At 37.3% G+C, this 27,469-nt stretch overlaps 2 protein-coding genes across 5 annotated transcripts; one reads left to right on the top strand and one right to left on the bottom strand.

Annotated features, from left to right (window-relative positions):
- The first annotated feature begins 426 nt into the window (after positions 1–426).
- On the top strand, positions 427–7,868 carry LOC110096255 (IST1 homolog). Its single transcript, XM_020822109.2, has 7 exons — positions 427–553; positions 710–791; positions 1,065–1,197; positions 5,304–5,407; positions 6,176–6,347; positions 6,422–6,562; positions 6,639–7,868. The coding sequence occupies exons 2-7, from the start codon at positions 748–750 to the stop codon at positions 7,530–7,532; spliced, it is 1,488 nt and encodes a 495-aa protein (XP_020677768.1). The 5' UTR covers positions 427–553; positions 710–747; the 3' UTR covers positions 7,533–7,868.
- LOC110096262 (CRS2-associated factor 1, mitochondrial) lies at positions 3,818–18,384 on the bottom strand. 4 transcript variants are annotated; one of them, XR_003699814.1, is made up of 6 exons: positions 17,760–18,384; positions 13,073–13,200; positions 10,760–10,985; positions 10,556–10,683; positions 9,579–10,014; positions 3,818–3,941 (listed from the first exon to the last, which is right to left on the bottom strand). XR_003699814.1 is itself a non-coding variant. In XM_020822118.2 (5 exons), exons 1-5 carry the CDS (start codon positions 18,295–18,297, stop codon positions 9,733–9,735), a joined length of 1,302 nt encoding a protein of 433 aa, XP_020677777.1. In that variant the 5' UTR covers positions 18,298–18,384; the 3' UTR covers positions 9,476–9,732. The 4 variants fall into 4 exon arrangements, 3 of the variants coding, with proteins under 3 accessions (XP_020677777.1, XP_020677780.1, XP_020677778.1); XM_020822118.2 differs by lacking the exon at positions 3,818–3,941 and having other exon boundaries at positions 9,476–10,014; XM_020822121.2 differs by lacking the exon at positions 3,818–3,941 and having other exon boundaries at positions 9,476–10,014; positions 10,556–10,656.
- Between the last annotated feature and the right edge of the window lie 9,085 nt (positions 18,385–27,469).

Raw genomic sequence — 27,469 nt, 5'->3', positions numbered from 1 at the left:
TCGTTAAAATCGGAGACCTTTTGGTAACTCAAATTACGGTTTGAACCTTCCAACAACGCTTTGGGTCCATGATTCGGACCCATTTGGGCTCGGATTGGGTCGAATTTGGTGTCGTTGTGTTCGTATTTCCGAGACGCTCAGTTTGACTATAAGATCACTAAAATCGGAGTTCAACTGCTCTCAATTTTAATTTTTGAAGTTTGTGTAGATTTTGCCTCGAGATTCGTGCTTGATCAAGATAATTTTATGATAATACATCAACCATGAAATCTACTATAATATTTCACACATCCTTAAAATTTTTTTTTTTTTGCATCTTTATTTAAATTTTGATGTGTAATTTTAATTAATTTATGTAATTATTATGAATTTTTTAAAATATAATATAAAATATTTTTTTCATATGATATATGTTTCGTGTCGAACGCGTGTCCTTTGTCGTGTCCGTAGCGGTGCCCAGTCGAAGAGTATTTCGCATGAAGAGAACTGGACCCCTTATCGGATCCTTCAAGCTGAAGGCAAAGCCACCGTCTTTCTCTAGAGAGTGTAGCAGGTACGCGCAGGCCGCAGGGGTTCTCTGCTCTTTCCTTTCTCCCTTTTACTTGATTCGTATTTATGCTCTGCCTTCGCAGGCCGAGTGTTGAATTGAGGCAGATTTACTAAGTGATTTGTTTGATTTTTCCTTTTTTTTGTGTGTGCAAAATTCAAGATCTTGTATTGGTTTTGGTGTCTGCTTCGCCGATCACCATGCTCGACTCGTTCTTTAATAAGGGTTTCAAAGCGGCAAAATGGTAAATATTTGATCTTTTATTACTTTTTCGTTCCCGCAGAACGTTGAATTTGTATGTTTATTTATTTTTTTTGGAAACGGGAGATGGTTTTTTCCTGTTATTTTTTTGGTGAGATGATGGGTTTCGTTGTGAACTATGGTGAATTTGATGGGTATGTTCTGGTTTACGGAAGTATTGGGTTACTGAAATAGATTTATTTAACTTACGGGCTTTTTAGTACTTTGATTTGATCATTTGTGCATCTTGATTTATTTTATCTTTTGATTTGATCAGCAAAACTCTGCTGAAGCTGACAATTCCTAGGATAAAGCTCCTGCGGAATAGAAGGGAGATCCAGTTGAAGCAGATGCGAAAGAATATTGCCAGCCTTCTCCAGAATGGGCAAGAAGCTACTGCCCGTATTAGGGTATGACCTTTTTTCCCCCTTTAATTCTGATATCTGTTCATTTCATGAGAGAGGACGCTGACGGGTTTTTTTTTTTTTTTTTGGGAAATTTCAGATGCAGATTTCTTTTAATACTTAACAGAACAGTAGTCTTGCATAGATAATTCCCACCAAATCTTATATTGTTCCTTTCCTCCAAATATAGTAAATAATATAGCTTACAGCCACCTTGAAAGCTTTTAAAGCTTCAGTTTTCTCGTGAAAAGCTTTAGTTAACCAGTCAAAGACTTGCATAATAGAAGGCCTAAAAAGAAAGATACCCATCCCAGGTATAATACCCTTAAGAATTTCAAAAGAAAAAGGGCATTCAAAAACAAATGGGACACAGATTCTTCATGAGAATTACATAAGCTGCAGCAAAGAGGAACGTGAATTTGTCTAGTAAGGAGAGCATCAGCGGTCTTTAAACCCCCAGCTAAAGCAAGCCAAACAAAAACCGTGTGTTTAAGAATATGTCCCCTATGCCATAACATATTAACCCAACATCAATCAGATTTATCAGAATAGTATTCATCTATAAAAAATTTGAATCTAACATTATTGCTGTTGCTCCATAACAAGCAAGCACCAGCGCTATCAGAAATCTGCATACCATTAAATACCTGATGCAGGGACGCATGAATTTTACCAGAGAGATCCCAAGTGTTTCCAGAAATGAGCTCAGAAAGCGTGAGATTAGGGATAATATCAAGGTAAACATCACCAATATAATCCCCTAAAGTGGAATTATTGCATCAGTGATCCCATTTAAGAGAAACAAGAGAATTTTGAGTGATAGTAAATTTAAAGCAGTGATAGTAAATGGATTTCCATAGTTTAGAGGCAGATACCAGAGGCGCCTTCCACAAAGATCTGTATTTGGTAAGTAGCCAGGATGAAAGAGGAGTAGAGCAATTATACATCCTGTATATAACAGAACAATGATAAGCAAACTGAAAGGCATGTATAGAAGGAATACTCAGTCCACCTTTGGATTTTGGTTTGCAAATTTTGTCCCAGGATAGCATATGAAGCTTCTTACCAGAGTTTACATCCCCAAAAAACAGAAATCTTGAGGATAATTTTTTGTAAACCTTATACACAGTTTTTGGTAAAATAGATCCACGTATCCAATAGGCTATAGTGTTTTGTATGGTGATTTTCAAGTATTGTAGTCTACCTGCAAAGACAGTAAATTGGCCATTGAATTTCCTATTTAAGCTATCCATTAGTGGGAGGTAGTCACAAATTTTTAGCCTGTAGAACGATAGAGGTATCCCAAGATAGATGATTTTGTCTACTATGGTGTGAATAGATAGCTCATGACAGATTTCAAGATGATTTCTCAGGTGTTTTCGGGGCCTGATGGCTTCAACTTCCGCTTTTACAAAACGGGGTGGCATATCCTTGGGCCCATTGTTTGCTGGGCAGTCCGTTCCTTTTTTCTTAAAGGGTATATGCCTAATGGATTCAAATCCACTGCTATTGCCATCATCCCAAAACATAAAAACACAGCCAGCATCTCTGATTATAGGCCAATAGCTTTGTGTAATGTCCTGTACAAAATTATCACCAAGGTTATGGCTGCTAGAATAAAACCGGTTATGTGCTTGATTGTAAAGGATAACCAAGCGGGGTTTGTGAAATCTAGAGTGTCTATTGATAACATATTGCTTGCTAGTGATATTCTTTATTATGCGGGGAAAAGAGGAGGTGCTAACCTTTTTTGTGCCAAATTAGATATTAAAAAGGCTTTTGACTGTGTCTCTAGACAGTTCCTGTTGGCTAGGCTCTTGCAAAAAGGATTTCCTAACATTTTTGTGAATTGGATCAAAGCTTGTGTATCTGATGTTAACTACTCTATTGTTCTTAATGGTGCTCTTGAAGGGTACTTCTCCTCTACTGCTGGGTTGAGGCAGGGGTGTCCTCTCAGTCCCTATCTTTTCTGTCTGGTCATGGATGCTTTCTCCAATCTACTTGAGGGGAGGGGTTTCAAAGGTATTTCTACTGATAATTATTCTCTTACTCATTTGCTATATGCAGATGATGTCTTGATCTTTGGGGAGGTCACAACTGAAAACTGTCAAGTCCTTGTCTCTGTGCTCAGGGACTTTGCAAACTCCACGGGTCTTTTCATCAATTATGAAAAAAACTCTATAATATTTCCTAAACAGCTGAAGGGCTTTTTCGCTGCAAGTGGAATTTTGTAAATCCCGAAGGCTTTTATTATTGAAATTGTTTCACATGATAGATGTTAAATCTTGTTAAATTGATTGATAGATATTTCAAATTTTAGGGTTTCAATGTAGGCGAAGAAATGGTACAATAAGGAGAAATGATGTAAATCTCTTGAATCCTATTTTCCCCAAGGATTCAATAAATCTACGATTTGATCTAAAAAGGAGAAAATGGGGGGCTTTAGAAGGTAGTATAATTTATGTGGCTTAAAAACTGTTTGACAAAATTTAACCTAAATTCTAGCTATATCTTGCAACCAAATAGCTCTTAGTAAATGAAATGAAATTTTATCCAGCAAAAATAAGATCTTTTTTGAGAAAAATATTGTTCTGAGGAATTTTATCTCATCTTATTAAGGGTGTGGCTCGGCCTGTCTTCATAGGCATGCTCTGACAGCCTAAGCTGGCGCTGCTAGCTCTGATATGCTTGCATACAGCTTTTGAGGTCTATCCATCCCTCGTTTTAGGCTTCGTTTGGTTGGAGAAGTCCTGTAAAATTTTGGTGAGAAACGGTTGATTCAAAAACTGTCTTTTTCTAACAGAAGCAAAAATAAAAAGCTTTGAAAACCGATAAGAAAATGGAGATTTGAAAAAACACAGTTTTATAAAAATTATGCATCCAAACAGCAAATTAACGTTGGCAAATGGAAGATGCCAGTAGAAACAGACAAACAAATGAGGCCTTAGTTGTACTTCTATCAAGATCTCATTGGACAGTTTTTTCCGATCATGATATTTACAAATATTGGAATGGTTTTGGTGTTTTTGGCAGAAGTAAACAACCTATTTACAAGTTGCATCAAATTTATGTTCTTAGACAACATACATGCTGGTCATTTATCGCATTTTGCTGTGTTATGGAAAATTGGATTTATTCCACTTAGTAAAAAATGATATATTATCATATTGCCAGTTAATCACCATATAATTTAAATTCAAATATAGTGAGAAATCATGTAAGTATTTACAACTGAAGGACCCATGGGAAGAACAATGAGAAGCTCATGTCGTGGTTTATTTTTCATCATCATCCTTAAGCCAACTATTTGTGGTTAATTTTATGAATCTTTGTTCTCTATTCCATTTCTCAATTGTTGCTTTTGGTGTTAACTTCAGTTTTAGATGCTGCAATCGATGCAACATTTGTTTTTTTTTTTCATTCCATATTTATCACAATTCTCTAAGTTTTCTTTGATCCGTCACATTTCCTTCACATGAATTTTACATTGCTTTTGTCTAGCCATTTTATCATTGTATATTTTGCTCTCCATTGTACATATGCCTACACTAATATACAACGGAAAATTATTTGGTCAGTAATAGCCCAAATTCATAACTCTGGGAATATTATCCGTTTTGGCCTAAGAGCATCATAGTATTGTTCTGTTGGTATAACTTTCCAATAGGTCATCCATCCCAGAATTGATCCGGGATGGGCAGGCTTAACTGTGGAGTTTCTCATTGAAATTCAACCATTACACCAAAAGGCACTTCAATGATTAAGAGTTTAGCTTCTTTTACTTTAGGGGTAGCACATGATCACTCTACAACTTGCCTAAAGCTAGCCACCTGAAACATTGCATCATCATTTCTTTTGCTGTTATTGTCAGTCAACAGAAGGATTCGTAATTTTAAAAATTTTAAGCACATTTTAGTAAACTTTCAGCTTATAGCGCTTGCCTACTCTTGTTTAATTTTGGTGAGGTGATCAAGTTTGGGTTGGATTTTGTGATAAACTTAAATTTAATTGATACATGTTGTTGCACCCCGTCTTTATTTTTTTCTATTTCCGTAAGGTGGGATTGGAGGGGATCAGTTATAGGTGACTGAAATAGTTCTTTTGCTTTTCAGGTGGAACACATAATTCGGGAGGAGAACATGATGGCTGCACAAGAGATCATTGAGCTATTCTGTGAGCTCATTACTGTTCGCCTTCCAATAATTGAGATTCAAAGGTGGTGATGTCTAATTTTATGTACCTCTTCCATCTATTTTTACAGCTCATTATTTTATTATTAATATGTTGATTTACAAAATGCTATAACAACTACTCTTTGAATTGCTAGAATGTTTGTATATGTTTTTAGTTTATGGTGGATTCTCTTGATTATTTCTAAGTTATCTCCCATGATTAATGGTTAATAGAAACGATTTCTTTGAAACAAATCCACCAATGTTGTAAGGGATAAAGTCTTATAAACTTGGTCTAGTGGTTTTTTTGTATCACCGCTCTCATTATTCATGGTATTGATTAGTCAATATATCATAATTTTGTTTTCAATTCTCCATCTTTTGAATTTTGTATCTTTTTTATGGAGTGTTAGCAACACTAATGAGATAATCATCATTGTCTCATGATTGATGAACATCATTATTGATTGTGATAGTTGAAGGTAGTTTTACCCATTTAATTTATGCCTAATGATAAGAAGATTGGTAAAAGTTTTGTTGATTATTATTACTACTATGAATCATTGATTCATGGCTAGAGGTAGGGGTGCACCGAGTCAAGCCGGCTCGCAAGCTGACTCCAGGTCGACTCGGTAACAGGCTCGACGAGTTGAGCTTATCGATCTCGAGCTCGAGCAGACCTTGAGCTCGACTCATGGTTTTTATCTCTTTTCATTCCTATATTGCTGAAAATAATATAAATTTTATTTCTATAGTTGTATTCGACCTGGGGAGATTAACCTCAATATTTTCATGCTTTTAAATTTGATTAGGGAATGTCCATTAGACCTCAAAGAAGCAATCTCAAGCATATGCTTTGCAGCACCTAGGTGCTCAGACTTGCCTGAACTGTTGCAGGTGCAGATGTTATTTGCAAACAAGTATGGAAAGGAATTTGTTGCAGCTGCTACAGAACTGATCCCAGATTGTGGAGTAAATCGCCAGGTTAATTGACTCTTAAGCATCCAACTTTTGTTATGTTTTGGTTACAGCTTGTAACTAATTAACAATGTTTACAGCTTATTCAATTATTGTCTGTTCATGCTCCTTCTGTGGAAACAAAATTGAAACTACTCAAGGAAATTGCTGAAGAGCATGAGGTAGACTGGGATCCAGCTTCCACAGAAACGGAGTTTCTTAAGCCTCATGAAGATTTGCTGGTAAGGGATGTCATTATAAGCATTTAATTACACTCTTTTTTTGTTTATTGGTGATTTATCTCTTTGTGCCAATCAGAATGGACCAAACAATATCAGTAGCAGTCCTACATTACCTCTTCCAAAAGAGAGGCATATTTCTTCCCCAACTAAGAACACTGTTGAAGAGATGCAGGAACCTGATTTAGATTCTGGTGATGATTCATGGGATCTCCCAGAAGTGCCAAGAGGTTCAGTTCAAGCTAATTCCGATTCCCCTCAATCACCGGCCATTCTTTTGCGTCCACCTCCTCCGCCATTCAATTCCGAGATTGAACAAGAGGAAACAAAAACTTTCCCTTCATATACTGCAGAGCCTAAATCAGAAAGTCTTAGCCACTCTGTTACTGCCAGTGGAAACAAACAGTTTATCCCTTTTGTGTCTCCACCTTCTCCCCCATCTCCCCCATCTCCCCCATCTTCATCTTCATTACATGCAATGCAAACAGAGGCATCTCCTCCCCCCTCTCAAATCAAGCCTGAGCTTAAAGAAGACCTGCAGGATGTCCTGGCTGCTGCTCAGACAGCTGCAGATTCAGCCGAACGAGCTGCTGCAGCAGCTCGTGCTGCCGCAAGCCTTGCCCAGGTAAGAATTGCTGAACTTTCGATAAAGAAAAAGAGCCAATCCTCTCATGATTTTGAGAATGAAGGGGAGAATCCAACGTGGAACCAGCAGAATTCAGTTGATGAGTTAAAGCCTGTTCCATCATGGGATTCAATCTCCCCAGCTCAAGATTTGCCCAAGATGGAAGCTGGCTCACCAGATTATACCGGATTGGTTCCTGAGTATGATTCAGTTCATAAACCTCAGAGATCTACTTCAATGGAGGATGATCCATATTTCTCCTACCCCAATTTGTTCAGCAGACAAGAGTCAAATCTCCTCGCTCGTTTTTCATCTTCAGATAATTCTCGGCCAGCTCATGATACCTGATGGCAGCTTCAAACAAAATCCTGGCTTCGTTGGTTCCATTATTTGCGCCAATTTAGTGTTGTGCTTTTATGTTCCTAAAGAGCAGAACATTGAGAGAGTTTCATGTACAGGTGCTATCAATTGTCTTTAGTAAAAGCTAATGGTTATTGCCTCTCCTCATCAACTCGATGGACTTGCTAAGTATTTATTTACTTCGCTCTTTGGATTCCTTTGTTTGTTCTTCATTAAATGGTGGCTCTCATCACCACCTATAGTGATCCAAATGTATTTTCCTGTTCCTTAGTACCAGAAAGTGTGGTTCTTGGTCTAATAAATTATATCTCGAGCTTATAAATCTGTTTCTGCATGTTTGTTGGATCCATCAAAAGCTGCTTTTTTCTTAGTGTTTTTCAAAGGTTCATGATGTAATGTTCTTTCACTTTTTTAAAAATGAGTTTTTGATAATAGTTTATATAAAAAAAGTTGTTCTTAGAACAGTATTAGATTATTATTATTATTACAAGTAGCTGTAGCTGCTTTAACTGCAGCTGTCTAAAAAAAGTTTTTTTTGTTAAGTTTTGAATATTATTAATTTTTATTTTTTTGAAAAAATTGATAATAATTCATTTACAGTCTACATATACAGTAATTTTTCAAAAACAGCTAAAAAATTATAGCCAAATTAGGCCCACCATAACAACAACATGAAGCCTTTGTCCCACTACATAGAGTTGGCTACATGAATCTTTTATTATGTCATGTTAAAAGTCAAATTTTTGTTTAAATCTAATAAAAAAAAATCATTTCTAATATTTTATAACCAAATCTGTTTAGATCTACATCTATCTTTCTTAACACAAGTCAAATCTAATACCTCCTACATTCCTAATCAGATCATCGAAAGGCTGCCGTTTTATGTGACCAAATCATCTAAGCAACTCTCTCTAATATTATCTTCCACTGGAGCTACTCCAACCTTTTCACATATATGTTTATTTTGTATTCTATCTCTAAGTATAAAGCCATTCATCCACCTGAGCATCCTTATCTCTGTAACACTTAGTATTATGCTTCTCTTTGAATAGCCATATAGCCCCTAAACAAAGGGTTTAACATCAGAAAATTCTTGTATTTTGGCTAGGGGTGTCAATATTTGACACGATCAGAAAACCCGACCCGAACCCGACTCGAAAATTTCGGGTTCGGGTCAACCCGAACCCAAATCGAGTCGGGTTAGGGTTCGGGATTTCAACCCGTTTGTAAAATCGGGTCGGGTTCGGGTTGACCCGAAAACCCGAAATCAACCCGATTTGACCCGAAATTCCATCTCTTACCTCGTGTCGCGTCCGTCAATTCGCTTGTGTCAGCCCTGTTGCGTCGCTTCCATCAACTTGGTCCCCTGCAAATCGCAATGCCGCTACCTCGTGACAAGCCGACTGCGGTGCGCTCGTAAAAGACCCGCGTGGACTGACTTGCGACCGAGCTGCAGCTGCAGCGGCTGCAGACCTGCCAGACCCGCACCGATGTGCGCTCAGAGCTCGGTTGACGACGCAGTGCCGCCTGCCGCGCGTGGACGACGCAGTGCCGCCTGCCGCGCGTGGAAGACCCGTGTTGACGACGCTGTGCCCTGGGAGCTCGGTTGACGCGTCGACGCGCGTGGAAGACCCGCGTTTTCGTGTCAGCGGGTCGGGTTTGGGTTGACCCGAACCCGAAGTGGGTCGGGTTCGAGTTCGAAAAATCGACCCATTTGCAAAAACAGGTCGGGTTCGGGTTGACTCGAACAGTGCCGGGTCAATTCCGGATTCGACCCGGACCCGACCAGTGACCCGAAATTGACACCCCTAATTTTGGCGTCGAGCCAAAGCAGTCAGACTTCTTTCAGAGCAGTTGATAAAGGCTAATGCCATTGTTTTTATTTGCTAAAAACTCTTGAGGAATTTCTATTAATAGAAAGCTACAATATATATAATAATGAAAACATGCCTCATAATAATGATAGCATATGTTTTGCAACAACAAAAAAATGTAAATGTGTAAACAAAAAATCATTTGAATTGATTCACTTACATTTAAACTTTTTTTTTTTCCTTGCAATGCTCATTCATCTAATTTAGATAATTTTTTGTAGGCCACCACACCTGAAACTGTAGAAATTATTGTACTCCATAGTTTCCTCAACTTGTGCGCCTGAATAAACTAGCCAGCAACTCAAAAGAAGCAATCAAGGACACTCTTCTGAACTGCATTGAGGACTATTCACCTGCTCTTCAATTCTGGGATCCATTTCAAAATCTTCAGTATCTGAGCTTTGATCATGACTGTAAGAGCTATAGTAAGGAGCAGAAATATCGGTGAGGGTCTTCTCAGTGCTTTCATCTGATTTAGATACGAGGGAGAATGATTTATGTTCAGATTTTATGTGGGCATTGCTATTATAGTCCTTTCCCCTCCATACTACAACTTGTTCCTTCTGGAAAGTCACAAGGATGCAAGGTACCAACTCCTGGGTAACAAAACCAAAATAAAATTGAAGCTCACATTAAACAAAGAGAAAGATAAGTATACTAACAACTAAAGATTATGATGACAAGATGTCATTTCTCCCTCAGAATATCTGGCATAGATGCTTTCTTTCATTTTTACTTGGTTCTAGCCAACCATACACCATATGAAATTTATTTTAAAAATAATTGTATCTACCCTCATGACAAAGGGGGTCTGAAATGAAATGAAATGAATACCAATGTGACAACTATTTCAGCATTTTTAGGTTTCGTTTGGTTATCCGGTACTTTTTGCAAAAGATAGTTTTGAAATGTTGGTTAAAAGAATGAAGTTTTCTAATGGAGAAGTAAATATCAAAAAACATTTCAAAACAGCAGAAAAATGAAGTCCCCTAAAAAGCTTTTATGTAAAAGCGTCACATACGAACAGCAAACAAAAAATAATTTCAGGTATATAACATTTTGTATGCTTTTTCAATACAATTCTAATAAAAAAATAAAAGAAAAAGAAACAAATTAATTACAAGCAGTTTGTCTTACCCGGAGTTTGACTCCAATTTTCTTGTAATCAGTTGTAGGAAGGCCTTTGCAATCTATACGAACTAGCTCATCAGTCAGAAAAGCATCCCTAACCATTGGTACTAGACTAGCATAATAGCCATTCTTGGCTGCAATGTAGAAATGAAGTTACTTCGCTTAAATAAAGAGAATAATTTCTAAGATGGTTCTCGTGATAAGTACTACCCAGCTTTGTTAAGGCAGGAACAGCAAGGCCTCTCCTCCTCGTTTCTTTTGTCTCCTCAATTGTCAATCCATCTATAACTGTTCTAATCAATCTAGGATAGACTGGTTCATGAGGTTTCCACAGCATTAATGGAATCACAGGCCTTTTCTTGGGATTATAATGCCTTCCTCGAAACAAGATGATCTGACCACCATGTCTGTGGATGATAAGGCCACCTGTCTTTTCCTAAAAATATAAATACATTAAATGCCTCGAACAGTTCTCTTGCACCAAAAAAAAGGAGCAGAAATCAAACAAGTGAAAGCTAGAAATATATACTACACTTTAGAAGAAGTAGAGTTCTAAAACAAGTAAGGAAATGTGATAGAATCAATATCGAGATACCAAGAATCATATCAAAATATTAATTAAAGCTATATAGAGATATATCAAGAGAATGGTGCAAAGTTTCCAGCACAACAATTCTAATAATTAAACAATAATTCCTAAGAAATTTCAGGGTAAATCAAAATTATTGTAATTTCTAGAATATAGGACAATAAACTGAAATTAATAAGGCAAGGAAGCAATTTTCAAGACTAACAATAATTCACGAATGAGCTCTTGCTCAAGCGACATACTCTTTAAGCTTCATGTATAGAGGATTACATGTTTTACAGCTCTCTGTGTGTAGTTCCTCGGTCTATCATTGACCTTATGCCCAACTTAATTATCAAAATCAGTGGGATATATTTCTATCCTTACAAAAAAAGCTGAAAATAATCCAGCTTGCCAACTGCACTCCTAAGCAATAAACTTACTAAATATTTCTGCACTGCAAGGCCAAAAAAATGAGGGTGGATTAAAATAATTTTAAATTAAATATTGAACCATTTTAATTATGTAATAATTAAGCTAAATAATGTCAAAGTATTTCATATAAAGTTAAACTCTTAAGAGCATTATTTTCTAGAATTATTATGATTTCACATAAAGATAACCTCAAAATATATATCAATTTGAATGATACTGACATAAAACATCCATGTAAGATTAATATATTTCATGCATGAAACACGCATGCCTACCGTTTTAGTCCTAGATTGAATATTCTAACTATTATGATTGGGCAAGTGGACTCTTATGAATATATTATGAAGTATATAAGATGAAAATGCCCTAAGTGGATGAGTGACTTTACTCCTAGAGACAATGCGAAACGAGAATATACATGAAAAGGTTGGAGTAGTTTCAACGGCAGATAAGATTAGAGGAAGTCACCTTTGATGGCTTGGTCGCATAAAATGCCAGCTTTCCAATGACCCGGTTAGAAGAGTAGATGTATTAGATCTAGTCAATGTTAAAAAAAGGTAAAGATAGACCTAAAAAAGGCTTGGTTAGAAAGCAGTTGACCTTTTTTATTAGATTTAAATGAGAATTTGACTCTTAATTGGACACAATAGAGAAAAAAGATTAATTTAGCCGACCTAAGGAGTGAAATAAAAGCTTAAAGTTGTTGTTGTTGTTATATAAGAGTATTATGTAATAAATGTTAATCCGTTACTGAAACATTCCAATACTAAAATTCAAAGTCAGACTTATCATCCTCATCCACGTTTGAGTTTAAATCACATGAGTATGTAACATCCTCTGGTATCTTCACTGGCTAACCCGCTAAGTTAGCAGCCCGGTATTGTGGAATTGCGGTACCAAACAGACCAAGTGAAATATGGAAACTATGTGGGATGCCAGCATCAAATATAAAGATGATTCGAGTCATATATGAAACAAAAAAAACTTGGGTCAGCTATCCTAATTAAATTTTGGTCAATATGGATCTCAAAATCATCAGAATTGTTTTGAGATAAATATAATATTTGAAAAATCAATCAAAATTTGCATTTTACTCATCTCAAAAAAAATTCACCGACTTTTGAATGAGATCAAAAATTTGATTAGATATCTTGAGCCAATTTTTTTTTCCTAGCAACATGTTCCGGGGAACATCTTAGATGAATCTGATTGCTTGGCAAACATATTATCTTACAAAGCTGTGCATTCTAATTCTCATTAAAGAACAGAATAATTGGCACACAGGTGAAGCAAGAAGAATGTACAATTACGATAGGAATTAATAGAACCACTAATTCCTAGCTCGTTTTAGGACTGAACTTCTTTGAAAAGGCTACATCTCTATCAAAAACAAATAGAAAATATCACTTAAAACATCATAAGGAAATAGCTAATACACCTAAATCAAAGATCCATATGGAGCTTGCGTGATATATTGCTAATAAACAGAAAATTAACACCTAAAAGGAAAGAGAAAATACCTCAAGTTGGTTACAGACATTTTTCATATCAACAGTGGGCACGCCAAGACACTTTATCCTGACAGCTTCAGAATGCTTCCAGTTATTGTGAATATCATTCAACATATTGTGTGTGAGGCCATCCCTTCCTATATAAATAGCTTTTAATGTAAGACATTTTAAGCAAATAGACTAACCGTCACATGAATGGAAGAAAAAATATGTTTTATGTGTTCTACAAGATTTTATGAAACAACAACAACATCAAGCCTTTGTCCCACTACATTGGGTCGGCTACATGAATCCTTTTTCTCCATTGTGTCCTGTTAAAAGTCAAATTCTCATTTAAATATAATAAAGAAAGATCATTTCTAATATTTTCTAACCAAGTCTTTTAGGTATACCTCTACCTTTCTTAGCATTAATCAAATATAATATCTCTACTCTCCTAACCGGGTCATCGGAAGGCCGCCGTTTTATGTGACCAAACCATCTAAGGCGACTCTCTATAATCTTATCTTCCACTGGAACTACTCCAACATTTTCACGTATATGCTCATTTCACATCCTATCTCTAAGGGTAAAGCCACTCATCCACATGAGCATCCTCATCTCTGCAACACTTAACTTAGTATTATGCTCCAGTGATGAAGTCTGAGCAATTAGAGAGTGATGAGATGATGTTTGAATTGGATGCCATCCAGCATTTGTTGTCAACAAGGACAAAATATAGGATAATACTTGAGAAGTGCAAAAAGATTTATTTAACAAAAAAAAAAGCATCACAGAAATGAAAAATAAAAATCATTCACCAGAACTATAAACTAATTTTCCTTTAATAAATCGTATCGCCCTTCATGAAACAAGGATATGATATGATCATTGATGAAGGAAGCATTAATATCTAGAGTTTTATTAATAAAAACAAATGCAAAATATCTATTCTGTCAACGCAATTATTAGATAATTTTAACAGATTTCGAATGGAATGAAAGACAACAATGTGAAAAACAAATAAACAAATTAGCACGAAAGTTTTCTGAGGAAACAGGCTATCTAACACAAGTATTCCCATCGGCATGAATGACATGAACAAATTATTTATCTGCCACAAATGGGAGATAAATGATAGGAAACACTTATAGATCTCAAGAATTTCCTATCAATCTTCGGAAAACAGCGAGAGTTCTCCACAAGAATACACACGAAACCACGAAAACATTAGACAATTTGTATTATTCGATAAAAGGAAACGGAAAATACCAAGATACAATTGATCCTCTAGGAGGATCTATCTCTCCCAAATCTCTAGATGCCGCTAGAGCCCAAGAAAAACATAAATCTAAAAGATCTCAAATTTCAGCCAAATTCAAGACGCCCTAACCCAAGGAAAACAAATTATTTAATGCATACAAATCAAAAGGAAATCACTAAACAGCCCCTACATTCAAATTTCCCTCCTAACTCCCTAAAAAATCCTTCCAAAAATAGCTCATGCACGCCGTACGTGCGTTCAGTGCGTATAGAAGGCGGAGAAGTCCGCCTCTATTCGCGTAAGACATTCCCGTCGGACCGGCTGGATCGGTCTAATAATACTCCCCTCCCAAAGATCCACCTTGTCTGCAAAGTGAAAAAACGACACCCTCCTCCATTCCTTCTTCATCACAAACGGTAAGAACCTGAAGAGTTCGGTCCTTACACTTGTGTTGAGGCTGTGAGCTTCTTGAAGTTGTCCCCAGGTCTTCCTTTGACAGTCTTCTCTTTCGAAGTCTCCATAAGAGTTCCTAGTGTCAGCTCCTTGCTTGCCACAAAGATGGTGGTTATCATGTAAGAGTCTCCTGAACTACTACCTCATGCTCCTTTTTCCAAGTGCCTCTGATCCACCACCAACTGAGCTAGCTCCATATACTCTCCTAAGTCCCGAGGTCTCATCACTCTGACTGCTGCGTGGATCTTTCGTTTCAGTCCCTTCATACAGTCACTGGAAGCCGATCCAATCGACTGGCAAGGTACTCAAATTGCTCACGGTACTCCATCATTGTCCCCTTCTACATCAAAGCGAAGAACTGCTCATAGAAGTTCCCTCCCTTGCTGGTTTGGAAACGTTTCAACAGGCAATTCTTAAATTCCCTCCAGGTCCTTATCAGTTGCCTCGTATCCCTCCATTGGTACCATGTTAAAGCTTTTTCTTCCAAGCACATCACGGTTGTCGTCAGCTTCTCCTCCTCCGTCAACCTATTGACAGTAAAGTACCTTTCCATCATGTAGATCTACCCATGTGCATCATCTCCCTCAAAGATAGCCATCTTCAATTTCTGCACCGTCAAATTTCTTCTCTTCCTATCTTCTCTTCATAATTTCCCCTTCCCCAAAGTGTCACAATCATCCTTTATATGTTCATACCCAAACCTTTCATCGCAAACCCACCTCCTCCCTTCAAATTCAGCAACCCTTCGATCATATTCAACCCCTCTCCTTTCAAATACGACACCTCTTCGATCATAATCAAGTCATCGTCTTTCCAATTCAGCCCCTCTTCTTTTAAATTCAACATCCCTCCATTCATGCCCAACCCCCTCACGTCTCTCCACATACACTCTACCAAACTCCTTTCGAGGAGTAGGTCCTAGGGGAGGCATTTTTTTGTTCCCTCTAAAAACTCCACCTCTTGATCTTCCTTTCGTCTGATTGGCTTCAGATTTTCCCCACTTCTATGGATGTCAGCGCCTTCCCTCATAAGTTTGATTGGCTTCTCCTCCTCTGTCAGCACTTTCTTCAACATCTCCTTCAGGATGAAAAATTTTGAATCAAATTTATCATGAATGATTAAAACAACTTTTTTTTTTTAAATATGAAACTTGAGTTTGGAGATCTGAAATTTCAAATTTCATTTGTCCAATCTCCACTTTGAGATGTTCCTCTAACGCGTCCATTTTCTTGGCCGACATTGATGCCCATATTTTTGTAGAAATAAAAATCTGGACTTCAACCTTCAAAAATAACAATTTTCTTCTTCAAAATCCAAAAAACAGCAGTTGAAATTCACCAAAACAATCCACAAAAGGTCCCAAAAATAACTTTGATACCAATTTGATAGGAAACACTTGTAGATCTCAAGTATTTTATATTAATCTTCGGAAAACAACGAGAGTTCTACACAAAAATCCACACAAAACCACGAAGACAGTATATAATTTGCATTATTTGATAAAACATAAAAGGAAACAAAAAATACCAAGATACAATTGATCCTCTATTCGAGAGGAGGATCTATCTCTCCCAAATCTCTAGACGCCGCTAGAACCCAAGAAAAACCTAAATCTAAGAGATCTCAAATTTCAGCCAACTTCAAGTTGCCCTAACCCTAGGAAAACAAACTATTTAATGCATACAAATCAAAAGAAAATACCTAAACAGTCTCTACATTCAAATTTCTCTACTAACTCCCTCAAAAATCCTCCCAAAAACAACTCACGCACGTCGTGCATGCGTTTGGTGCATACATGAGGCGGAGAAGTCCATCTCTGTTCGCATAAACCGGTCCCATCGGACCAGCTGGACCGGTCCAATGGACCGGTCTAACAATAAACTGCTCACGAGTAAGTTGCACGATTTAAGATCAAAATAAAGCATTGCATCGGTTAAAGATTTCATGGGAAAATTTTACATACAGATATGTGTCTAAGTCTCCAAATTCATTGGCTATTGAATTTTTACAAATAAATTGGATATTTTACTAATTATATTTGCATCAAGCTTATAAATTATGTTAACAACAATCTGATACTGCAAATTATTTTTGGAGCATAATGAATTTCCTATGGAATATATACCTGGTCAGATTTATTAAAAACAAATTGGCCAACTCAACTCTTACTGTCATTGAAAATCATTCCCAAATTGAGATAAATTATTTTGAAAGTTTAGATGATCTGCATTGCAAATTTTTATCATATTAACCAAGGCCAAAAACTAACATTTTTTTAAGCATTTTACCCTGGCATGTCTCGCATGACATGCAACCTCTTCAAAAAAGCAGCTAGTTTATACTATCCAATCAACTGAACCAGGAAAAAAAATAAGGAAAAAAGAAAAAAAAACAAAGAAACAAACAATAGCATACACCTAGGAAGCGGGCGCAAAGTAGTTTTTCTCGAAAACAGATCATTAAACCATTTCCTATCAAAATTAAGCCCACAGAAAGGAACAACATTCAGAAGAAGCCCTTAGGCAGTAAAAGTATGCGGACAAGAGAACAAACATCCAAAGAGTCGCTAAAACTAAAAGTACCTCAAGAGTAGCTTGATAAAAAGAGATCAACTTTCTCATCTATGATCCACAACAACAATAAACCCCAAAAAAGAAGAAAAACTGGTTACAAATTACTCTTTTTTTGTGCAATACTTATAAATTGCTGTGCACGTTATTACACATTAACCACCAAAACATTGTTCGGCCAAAGTAGCTCCAGTGGAAGATAAGATTATTGAAGTTCTATGCAATGAATGCTTCAGAAATTTCACATGTACTATAATTATAATGAAACATTGAGCTCAAGAAATTCAAGGCAAACTCAAAGCAAAAACACTTGAAATAATCCAACTTCCATTTCCTTTTGGTCACAGAATAAAACATCAAACCAAACTCATTCCAACAGCCCTCAATTCATCAACATTATATATATTCCCCCAACAATAAAAAAGGTTACCCAGATTAACTTGCCGCTTAGTCCGGTTCTTCTGGCACTTCTCTATAAGAAATGCCCTCTCTGCTGGAGTAAGAATCTCTCCGATAATCATCTTCCTCCTCCTCCGCCACTCCTCCAACTTCTTCTCCGCGTCGTTGGAGACATCCCCTTCCACCGATTTCAGTACGGGATCAACCGCCGGAGCGCAGACGCCCGTCCAAGCACGATCAACCCGTCCAGGCCCAAAAGGCGAATACTTGGGCTCCCGCAACCCGATGGGCTTAACGTTTGGGTTACTCTCCGTATAGCTGAATCGAAAGTCGAACGGCAGGTTGGAGTGTATGATCTTCTTTCCAGTCATGTCGAGTGACGAGGGCGGGCGGTAGGGCTCCTTATTCTTCTTTCTCTTCTGGTTCCCATTAACTTCAGAGGAGTTAGGGCTGCAGCTCTGCGGGATGGGGATAGAAGAAGCAACGAAACCGTAACGGTCTTTAAGGATGGAAGAGAAGAAGCGGACTGAGAAAAAGTATTTTTTGCTGGTGATTTGTCTGAAAATCATGGGAGATAAGGGATGGCGGTAGGGTTTAGGAGGGAGCAATGAGAAACCCTACCCGTTTGGCCGTTGTTTAGTCATTGAGCGGGATAGAGAAATGGGCATATATAAGATAACTAACTATAAATTTTCTATATTATAATTAACAAAACACCTAATATATTAATTATAATTTTGAGAAATTTATATAAATTGTAATTACTAATTATAATTATAAATTTAATTATTTAATACTTAAATTTAATTATTTATATAATATGATGTTTTATTATTTTATTATTTACATAATATTATGCAATGATATAGAAATAAATTGAAAATGAGCTGCTTTTATCTGATTCCCAAGTATCAATATTAAGATAATAGTAGAATTTGAAGAGCCAAAAAAAAACTTTTGAAGGAGGCACAAGATAATACTAGTTATTAAATTATTTTCTCAAAATACTATTTTTTTTAGTGTAATCATATATCATAAGTTGACATTTTAATAAAATTTATAAAAAAATACATTCAAAATTATTGTCGTTCCCATTTAAAAGGGATAAATATGTCACTCTTTATCATATTATTCATTAAAATTTTAATATTTTTTCCCATAGGCTTGTTAATAAATTGAGTTGGTATAAATATGTCACTCCAGAGCCCCCATTATAGATTTTCGACTAAGTATTAGAATAGTAAATAGAAGTGTGGCCAAATGGTGTTGAACCTTCACTATTGGCCACTAGCTCGTGCTTGAACATATTAACATTATAATTTATAATAGATTATAGTGCAATGATCACTTCTTGGAAAAAAAAAAACAAAAAGAACAATGTTATGAAGAAATACCATGAATAGTTCTCCATGTTTTTTGGCTTATTCATTTGGATGTTTAAGTAGAGTGGGCAACTTATGTCAACATTTCATATATCTATTTTGGCATGATTTTGCACTTGAACTTTAGATTTCAAAGCACTCAATTAGTTGACTTAGAAACTTCTAAAATTACTTTAAGATCATTTGAATTTTATTTTCAAAAAACTTATAATTGAAGGGAGCAGCTTGATAAGATGAACTCAATAATATTAAAAATGAGTTGATACGAGTGTAAATGGACATAAATCTAACACTCAAAAGTATAATTAGATGTCATAGGACCACTTGAATTACCAAACAATTTCTACTTTTCAAATGCTTGTAATCAAAATAAGCATCTATATGATATGAATATGAGAAGCTTAAGATCATTTAATTCTAAGAATATTAAAGTTCTAATATGTCTGAAAAATATCAAATGATTAAGAGGAATCAACTCTAATTGTTTGCTAAATTGTTTTGATTTTTTAGAGAAATGCTCAAGATATTCTAAAATATCATATATATATTGCCCTTGATTTTGCACATTTAGGAGGAGAAGCTAGAGAGGATTTTAGTGGAAAGAATTCATAGACTTGAAGAATTTTATAACTCTAGCAATCAGCACCTGATTACTATTTTTGACCCATCTGTTGGCCTACGTACATGGCCATCATAAGCTAAATTCACACCATTGCTTCGATGCCCATCATTACCTAATGATAACTCAGACATCTTAAGGCTCCACTTCCATCAAAGAAGCTCATTTTCATAATTCACATATATTATGTTGTATTAATGTCTTATATTATCTAGAGGAAAAATATTATTTTATAATAGTATTTGACTCTGTGCTTGCTTAATAATAGACCAAGTAAAAAATTTTAAATATTTGAAGATATATATCATCAATCACTCATAAATTTCTCATTGTAAAAATATATTTTGGGTTATCAATATTAAACATTGTGGTTCATATGAGCAAGTAAACCAAATAAAAGTTAAGCTTGATTAGAAAAAAAGAAGAGTGGCCATTGTAACTATTTCTCTTGAATGGAGATCCTCTAATGGAGAAATTGATTCGGCCCTAATGTTTTTCTAATTGTTTGTGATGAGAAATCAAATGATATTTCTCCTCATAAAAGAAGTTATAAGACTTTAATTTGAATGGTTAGAGCTAGATGCAATCTTCTTGATATTGATGTATTTTACTACTTTATGTAACATCATAATCATTTACTCTTGAAGATTTTTCGTAAAAACCAACATAAATGGACCCTCTTAAAATCTTAAGATTAGAGAAAATTTATCTATTGACATATTAATGTCAATAATTTAATGAGATGCTTTGTTTAAGAGAGAAGTGTAACCTTAGTAGATTCATGTCTATTTTTACTTGAAAGTGGATACAAAAGAGAGTTTGAATTGTGTCAAATGAGAATAATTTGTCAAGTGGAAGCCAAAAATAAAAAATAAAAAATTTCTCGTGTTTTGACATTTGAAAGTTGTCATGAATACTCTATATTTCATTAAACCAAAGGCAGTAAATCAAGACATTATAACTTATTTGAAAACATCAAGGTGCTCATGGTATCAATAGTCCCCTTACATATATCTAGGTGAGAATTTTCAAATTTTGGAGGACTTATTCCTCTAAAATTTGTAGAACTAAAGGAGAAGTGTACTTAATCATTTTAGAATAACATTATTTTTCACATTCATAATGGGCCTTTTCAATCAATTTAAATAGATATTGACTCGGAGATAATATTAGTGAGTATAAGGGATGGAAACATTTTCAACTCCAATAACTTAACAGTCGAATATGCGTTAATAACTAAGGAAATAAACTACTCAAATATTTTTGAGTGACACAAGTAGGAGAAAAATGAGTATGAGTAGTTATTGCTACCATTGTTGGATAGTGAGTGAAGTATCAACATTTTGTCAGGACATCCAATATGCATCGGCTGCACACAACAATTAATGGGTTTCCACCACATCAACAAAATTGACATTCTCCACTACCCTGTTTTCTGGAAGTCGTTATCAACCTCTGCTCCACTACTATTTACTCTTTATCAACTATATATATCATCTGTAATGGGACATAAGTGATATGGAGGAAATACCTTAGTCCAGCTACTTCCATCTTTCTTCTTCTTTCCTTTTGCTGCTACTAACCTTTTGCAGGTGATTTCATGGTATCAGAGCTTCATTAACTACCTTCTCCTCTTACAATGGCGGAATAGGAATCTTCTTCAGCCACTCAACCGACGTCACTCCAGGCCTCTTGACCTGATCTACCTTCATCCACAACCACGACGGAGCTCACCATACCTTCCTCCCTTAAGTTCTTGATGACGATCTCAAGCTCATCATACCGAATCAACTCGCTAGTGAAAACTATCCTATATGGAGGCTCCAGATCTTCTAACTGTTCACTGCAAATGGGTATGAAGGGCATCTAACAGGCAGCACCACCAAACCCTCCTCGATAATAACAGAATCCAGTCCGATGGAGTATCGTCTATGGAACCTAGTTGAACAAAATCTAGTATCTGCCATTCTCTCCACCATTTCCTCCTCAGTTTTGCCATACATACTCACCCTCATGTCGGCTAGAGACATTTGAAGTACCCTTGAACTCCGACTACAACCCACAACAGATCTCGGGTAATCCAGCTTAAGAATGAGCTCTATCACATTCAAATGAAGGACCTCTCGATGATGCAGTATTTAGCAAAGATCAAAACCCTCCTAGACAACCGAATCATCATATGTGAACATTGAATGGGCTCTACTCCGTCATCTCGCCACCCAACAATCTCACAGCCCTTCACTCGACCACATCCACCTCTGCAAATTGGCATGCCAGGCTCGGTCATCCAAATGCTAGGACTATGCACAAACTTTTATCCAAGGCCTGATTCCCTCTATATGTATCCCTCCCCCCACCCCCACCCCAACAAACCCCCCCCCCCCCCCCCCCCCCCCCCCATGCAAATCATGTAATGTGGCTAAAAGCCACAAGTTATCCTTTGATTCCAGCTCAAATCGTGTACCCAACCCTTTTATGCTAATACATTCTGACGTTTGGCACCCCGCCCCTGTCTCTTCTACTAATGGCTTTAGGTACTATGTTATTTTTATTGCTGATAATACTAGATTCACATGGCTTTACTTAATGCACACCAAAGCGGAAACATTCTCTAAATTCAAACAATTTCATAATCTAATTCTTAACACATTCAATTCTAAAATACAAACACTTCGCTCAGATGGCGGAGGGTAATTAACTAGCAATATCTTTCATGATTACCTTACCAGTCAAGGCATTACACACCAACTGAGTTGTCCTCACACCTCAGAACAAAATGGTACGGCCGAGCGCAAACATTGCCACCTCCTTGAAATCATAAGAGCTCTTCTTCATCAAGCCAACTTACCTCATTATCTTTGGACCGAGGCCATCCTCACATCCAACTACCTCATCAACCGACTGCCTTAAAAAAGCATTCACAATCATATACCTTATCAACTGTTATATAACCAATCCCCAACATATTCGCACCTCAAGACCTTTGTTTGCTTATGCTTCCCTTGGTTACAACCGACAACCCCTTCCAAACTACATCCTCAGTCTCAAGAATGTCTATTCCTTGGCTACTCCACCTCCTATAAAGGATATCGCTGTCTTAATCTCCACACAAACAAAATTCACATTTCACACCATGTACTCTTTCATGAACATGTCTTTCCCTTCCAAAATCAACATGCATCTCATCAACCTCTCCTCTCACACAACGCTTTCACCTCACCTTATCTACTTCTACCAACCTCCACACTCTCCTCCACGACTCCCATAACTAATACGCCTGACCTTACCTCTCCCACACCCATCAGATCAACAAATCTTCCAGCTCAAACACCTAGCTCCTCCTCCATGGTTCCCACTCCCACCAGCTTAGCCTCTACAACTCCACACTACCGCCCTCTTCAACCACATCCACCTACCAATACATCCATTCATCCAATGCAAACCAGACTGAAAACAAGCATTCACCGTCCTAAACGAATCTTTGATCTTCTAGCCTTATCAATCCCCGACACTACCCCGAATACTTACCTTCAAGCCAATAAATTCCCCCACTGGAGAGCTTCCTGGTCTCTAGCGCCTCCTCCATCCAATACTACAATACTTGGATGCAAATGGACCTTTAAAACCAAGTATAAGTCGAACGGCCAGGTTGATAGACACAAGGCCAGATTAGTGGCTCAAGGCTTTAATCATAAGTTCGGCATCAATTACAAAGAGACATTCAGCCCGATGGCCAAAATGCCAACTATCTGAATACTATTTCTCATTTCAATACATAACAACTGACCAACTCTTCAATTTGACATATCAAATGCATTCCTCCACGGTGAACTCCATGAGAACATATATATGCGACAGCCGCAAGGTTTTATAGATCGAGATTCTCCTCACCATGTGTGCAAGCTTCACAAATCTATCTATGGGCTAAAGTAAGCTCCAAGGGAATGGTACAACAAGTTCACCTCATTCCTAATCAAATTTGGATTCACCTTTAGCAAAGCTGATCCATCATTTTTTTTAAAGATGATCCATCCTTGCTCCTCTATACCAAAGCCGGCACTCAACTCTACCTACTCATCTATGTAGATGATCTCCTCATCACTGGCAACAACATGGCAACTATACAGCAGTTGTTAACTCATTTACAAAACTTATTTTCACTAAAATAGCTGGGACCCATTTCAATTTTTTTTGGCATTCATGTTTCCAGAACGGACAATGGCCTTCTCCTACATCAAACCAAATATGCCACAGATCTTCTCTTTCAGCTGGGCTACATAACAGCAAACCGGTCCTCACTCCATATGTAACTAAATCCAGCCACAAGTAGGACGCCTCCACTCCATATGATGATCCTCATCACTACCGAGGTCTAACAGGATCTCTAAACTACCTTACCATTACCAGGCTGGATATCGCATATGTCGAGAATAGCATTTGCTAGCACATGCACAATCTTATTGTAGTTGACTACACAACCCTGAAACGCCTATTACTCTACATACAAGGCATAATTCACTTCATCCTTTCGCTCCAGCGAAGCTCCCTTCAACTCAGCACCTACTCAGACACTGACTGGGCCGGTGACACCCAGGATCACAAAGCCATCACCGGCTTCTGCACGTTTATGGGAAAAAGTTTAATCTCATGGTGTGTGAAGAAACAAGTCACAGTGGCCAAATCCTCAACTGAAGCGGAATACCGTGCCTTATTATCAGCAACTTCTGACGTTATCTGGCTCCGTTGCCTCCTAGCTGACTTCCAAATCCACCAAACAACACCTACTCCCTTCTACTGTGACAACACCTCTGCCATGGCCCTCGCTCATAATCTGGTCTTCTATGCCCGAACCAATTATATAGATATTGACTACCATTTCATTCGCCAACATATCTCCTCGGGCACTGTAATCATCAACCACATCAACTCGGAAGATCAACCAGCCGACATTCTCACCAAATCGTTACCTCTAGCTCGCTTCACTCAACTCATGGATAAGTTGAGCATACCAATGAAGTCTCAACTTGAGGGGGGTTGTCAGGACATCCAATATGCCCTGGTTGCACACAACAATTAATGGGTTTCCACCACATCAGCAAAATTGACATTCTCCACTACCCTGTTTTCTGGCAGTCATTAACGACCTTTGCTCCACTACTATTTACTCTTTATCAACTATATATATCACCTGTAATGGGACATAAGTGATATGGAGGAAATACCTTAGTCCGGCTACTTCCATCTTTCTTCTTCTTTCCTTTTGCTGCTACTAACCTTTTGCAGGTAATTTCACATTTGAGTTCTTATTATCAAAGGGTTAATTTTTTATTTGATTATAAATTTCACAATTGACTAAATATGAATGGAAAAGAGTTCCACTAAACTTGGTAGATTTATAAGTGCAAATCCACTTAAGAGTCTTATTAAAGATGAAATGTCATAATCCAAATGGATATGATCCACCGATAGACATGTCATACCATGTTGACTTGCGACATGTCAACCAAAGATTTAAGTTATTGAGGCTTTTCCTATTTCATTTAAATTCGATATGACCTCAAGTTGGAAACTTGAGGTGTACTTAAGTTGGAAACTTTCAAAATTGATCGTGCATGATTCCAAAAATAGAGGGGTAATTGATATGTCACCAAAAACCATCTTGATCGTGCATGAATCTTGAGGTGTACTCAAGTTGGAAACTTTCAAAATTAAATTCATAACCATATGAACTCTAATTTCAGCAAAATTATAGTCAAATTGAACGTCTCAAAGAGACAAACTCAACGACACCAAAATTGGTCCAATCTAAGCTCAAATGGGTCCAAATCGGGGGCTTGAAGCTTATTTGAAATGTTCAAAGCCAAAATTAGATGATCAAATGACATCAAAATATGACATGCTTATAGTTGAATCGAGTGGCTCGACGAGACGAATCCAACAAGCCCAAGATTGTTGAATTCCAACACCATTAAAGAACTTAAGCACTTGAAAAATGCTCTTTGGTGGGGGGATCAATATAGATCGTTCGATGGAGTAATTGGGCATGTCACTCACAAAAATATATAAATAGACTCACACTTTCTACATGAATGAGAACCTTGTAGCCGGAGATTGGAGATAGCTCTGAGGCTTCAAGAGCTCCAGCACAGCCGCTGGTGAACCTCCATCTACCATAGCTAGACCACCATTTGGTTGTCAACCGCGCCTGGACTTCCACTCGGCCGCCAAGAATCGACTGCCGCTAGACTTTCGTTGACCATCATCGGACCACCGCTCGACCGCTGAACTTCCACCTGGCCATCGACCGCCGTCAGACTTCTACCTGATCGTCGCCCAACCTCCCATCATTCATTGACTACGGTTCCTCCGGCCACCGTCGTCCGTCGGCTACGATCCCTCCGACCACAGTCGCTCGCAAACTACGATCCCTTTAACCTACGTCACCCGCCAACTATGGTCCCTTTGACCTCCGTGGCGGCCGACAACAGCCCCTCCAACCAACGTCACATGTTGAATACGGTCCCTCTGACCCCAATTGCCCGCCGATTACGGTTCATATAAACGTTGTTGCCAATCGGCTACTGTCCCTTCGACCATCGTCGCCTGCTGACTACAATCCCTCTGGCCACCCTCGACTAATATCCCATCGACCTTTGTCGCCCGCCGACTACGATCCTTCCGACCATCATTACACATCGATTATAGTCCTCCTACCTCTATTGTCTGCCGACAAAGGTCCCTCCAATCTCCATCGAGCTACCCACCAAATGAACAGACACATACTATCTTGAGAAAAAACTCTCATATCACTAGATTCTTCAAACTACTACTTTGTAATATGCTCTACTTGATCTATATTTACTACATCAAGCTAAGGCCTTCCCCACATGGAAGGGCCTCATTTGTAATCAGCAATAAACACTAATTGAACCATTTCAACTAGGTCAGACCCCCTGATTTTTCCTTTTTTTAAAGATTTTCATATAAAACTCTTGATGTCTCTTATGACTCTCTCAACACCAATAAAAAGAAAACAAAATTATATTTTAGGATTAATTTACGGTCATAAATTGATTGCATTCTTGTAGTTTGAAAGATGTGACTATATAGGATAAGTTATGGGTAATGTTTTTAAAAGCTTTATGCCTTTCCAGCATAAAATTTTTCTCTTCAGCACATTTATTTGGCTACCTTTTAAAACTACTCCACCACTTGGACATCTTCCTTTCCAAAAGCTTTTTTTAAAGTGGTGAATTATTGCTTCCCCTCTATTTGTCCACGTGCGTAGCACTTATCTTTGCCCACCACCAAAAAAAAAGAAAGAAAGAAAAAAAACGTGAATTAGAGGCCGTGTGATTTGAAATAAAAGAGCATAAATTATTTCCAAATGAGAGATTTTGAAAATATTAATTAAAGTAAAAGAAATAAACAATAAAATTTTAAAAGTATTTGAAATTTATCATCTAATTAATGTTGATGTATTTGAACATCATTAAATTTTACAAATATTTAAATACATTGTAAATTATTTGCTATTGAAGCCGTAAGCTGTCGTCATCGTATATATATAGCCAATGGTTGTTGCCATTTGCCACTGGCCACCACTCGATATTGATTACCACCACTAGTAGTAGCTTCCGCCACCACCACCAATGCCTCCATTACCACCAACGGCCACCACCCACATTGCCAATGCCGCTTGATGTTGTCGTCGTGGCCATCAACCACGATCATCATTTA

The sequence above is a fragment of the Dendrobium catenatum genome, unplaced genomic scaffold, assembly GCF_001605985.2.
Source record: "Dendrobium catenatum unplaced genomic scaffold, ASM160598v2 original_scaffold_209899, whole genome shotgun sequence".
NCBI lineage: Eukaryota > Viridiplantae > Streptophyta > Magnoliopsida > Asparagales > Orchidaceae > Dendrobium > Dendrobium catenatum.
This window is presented reverse-complemented; position numbering and strand designations above follow the sequence as displayed.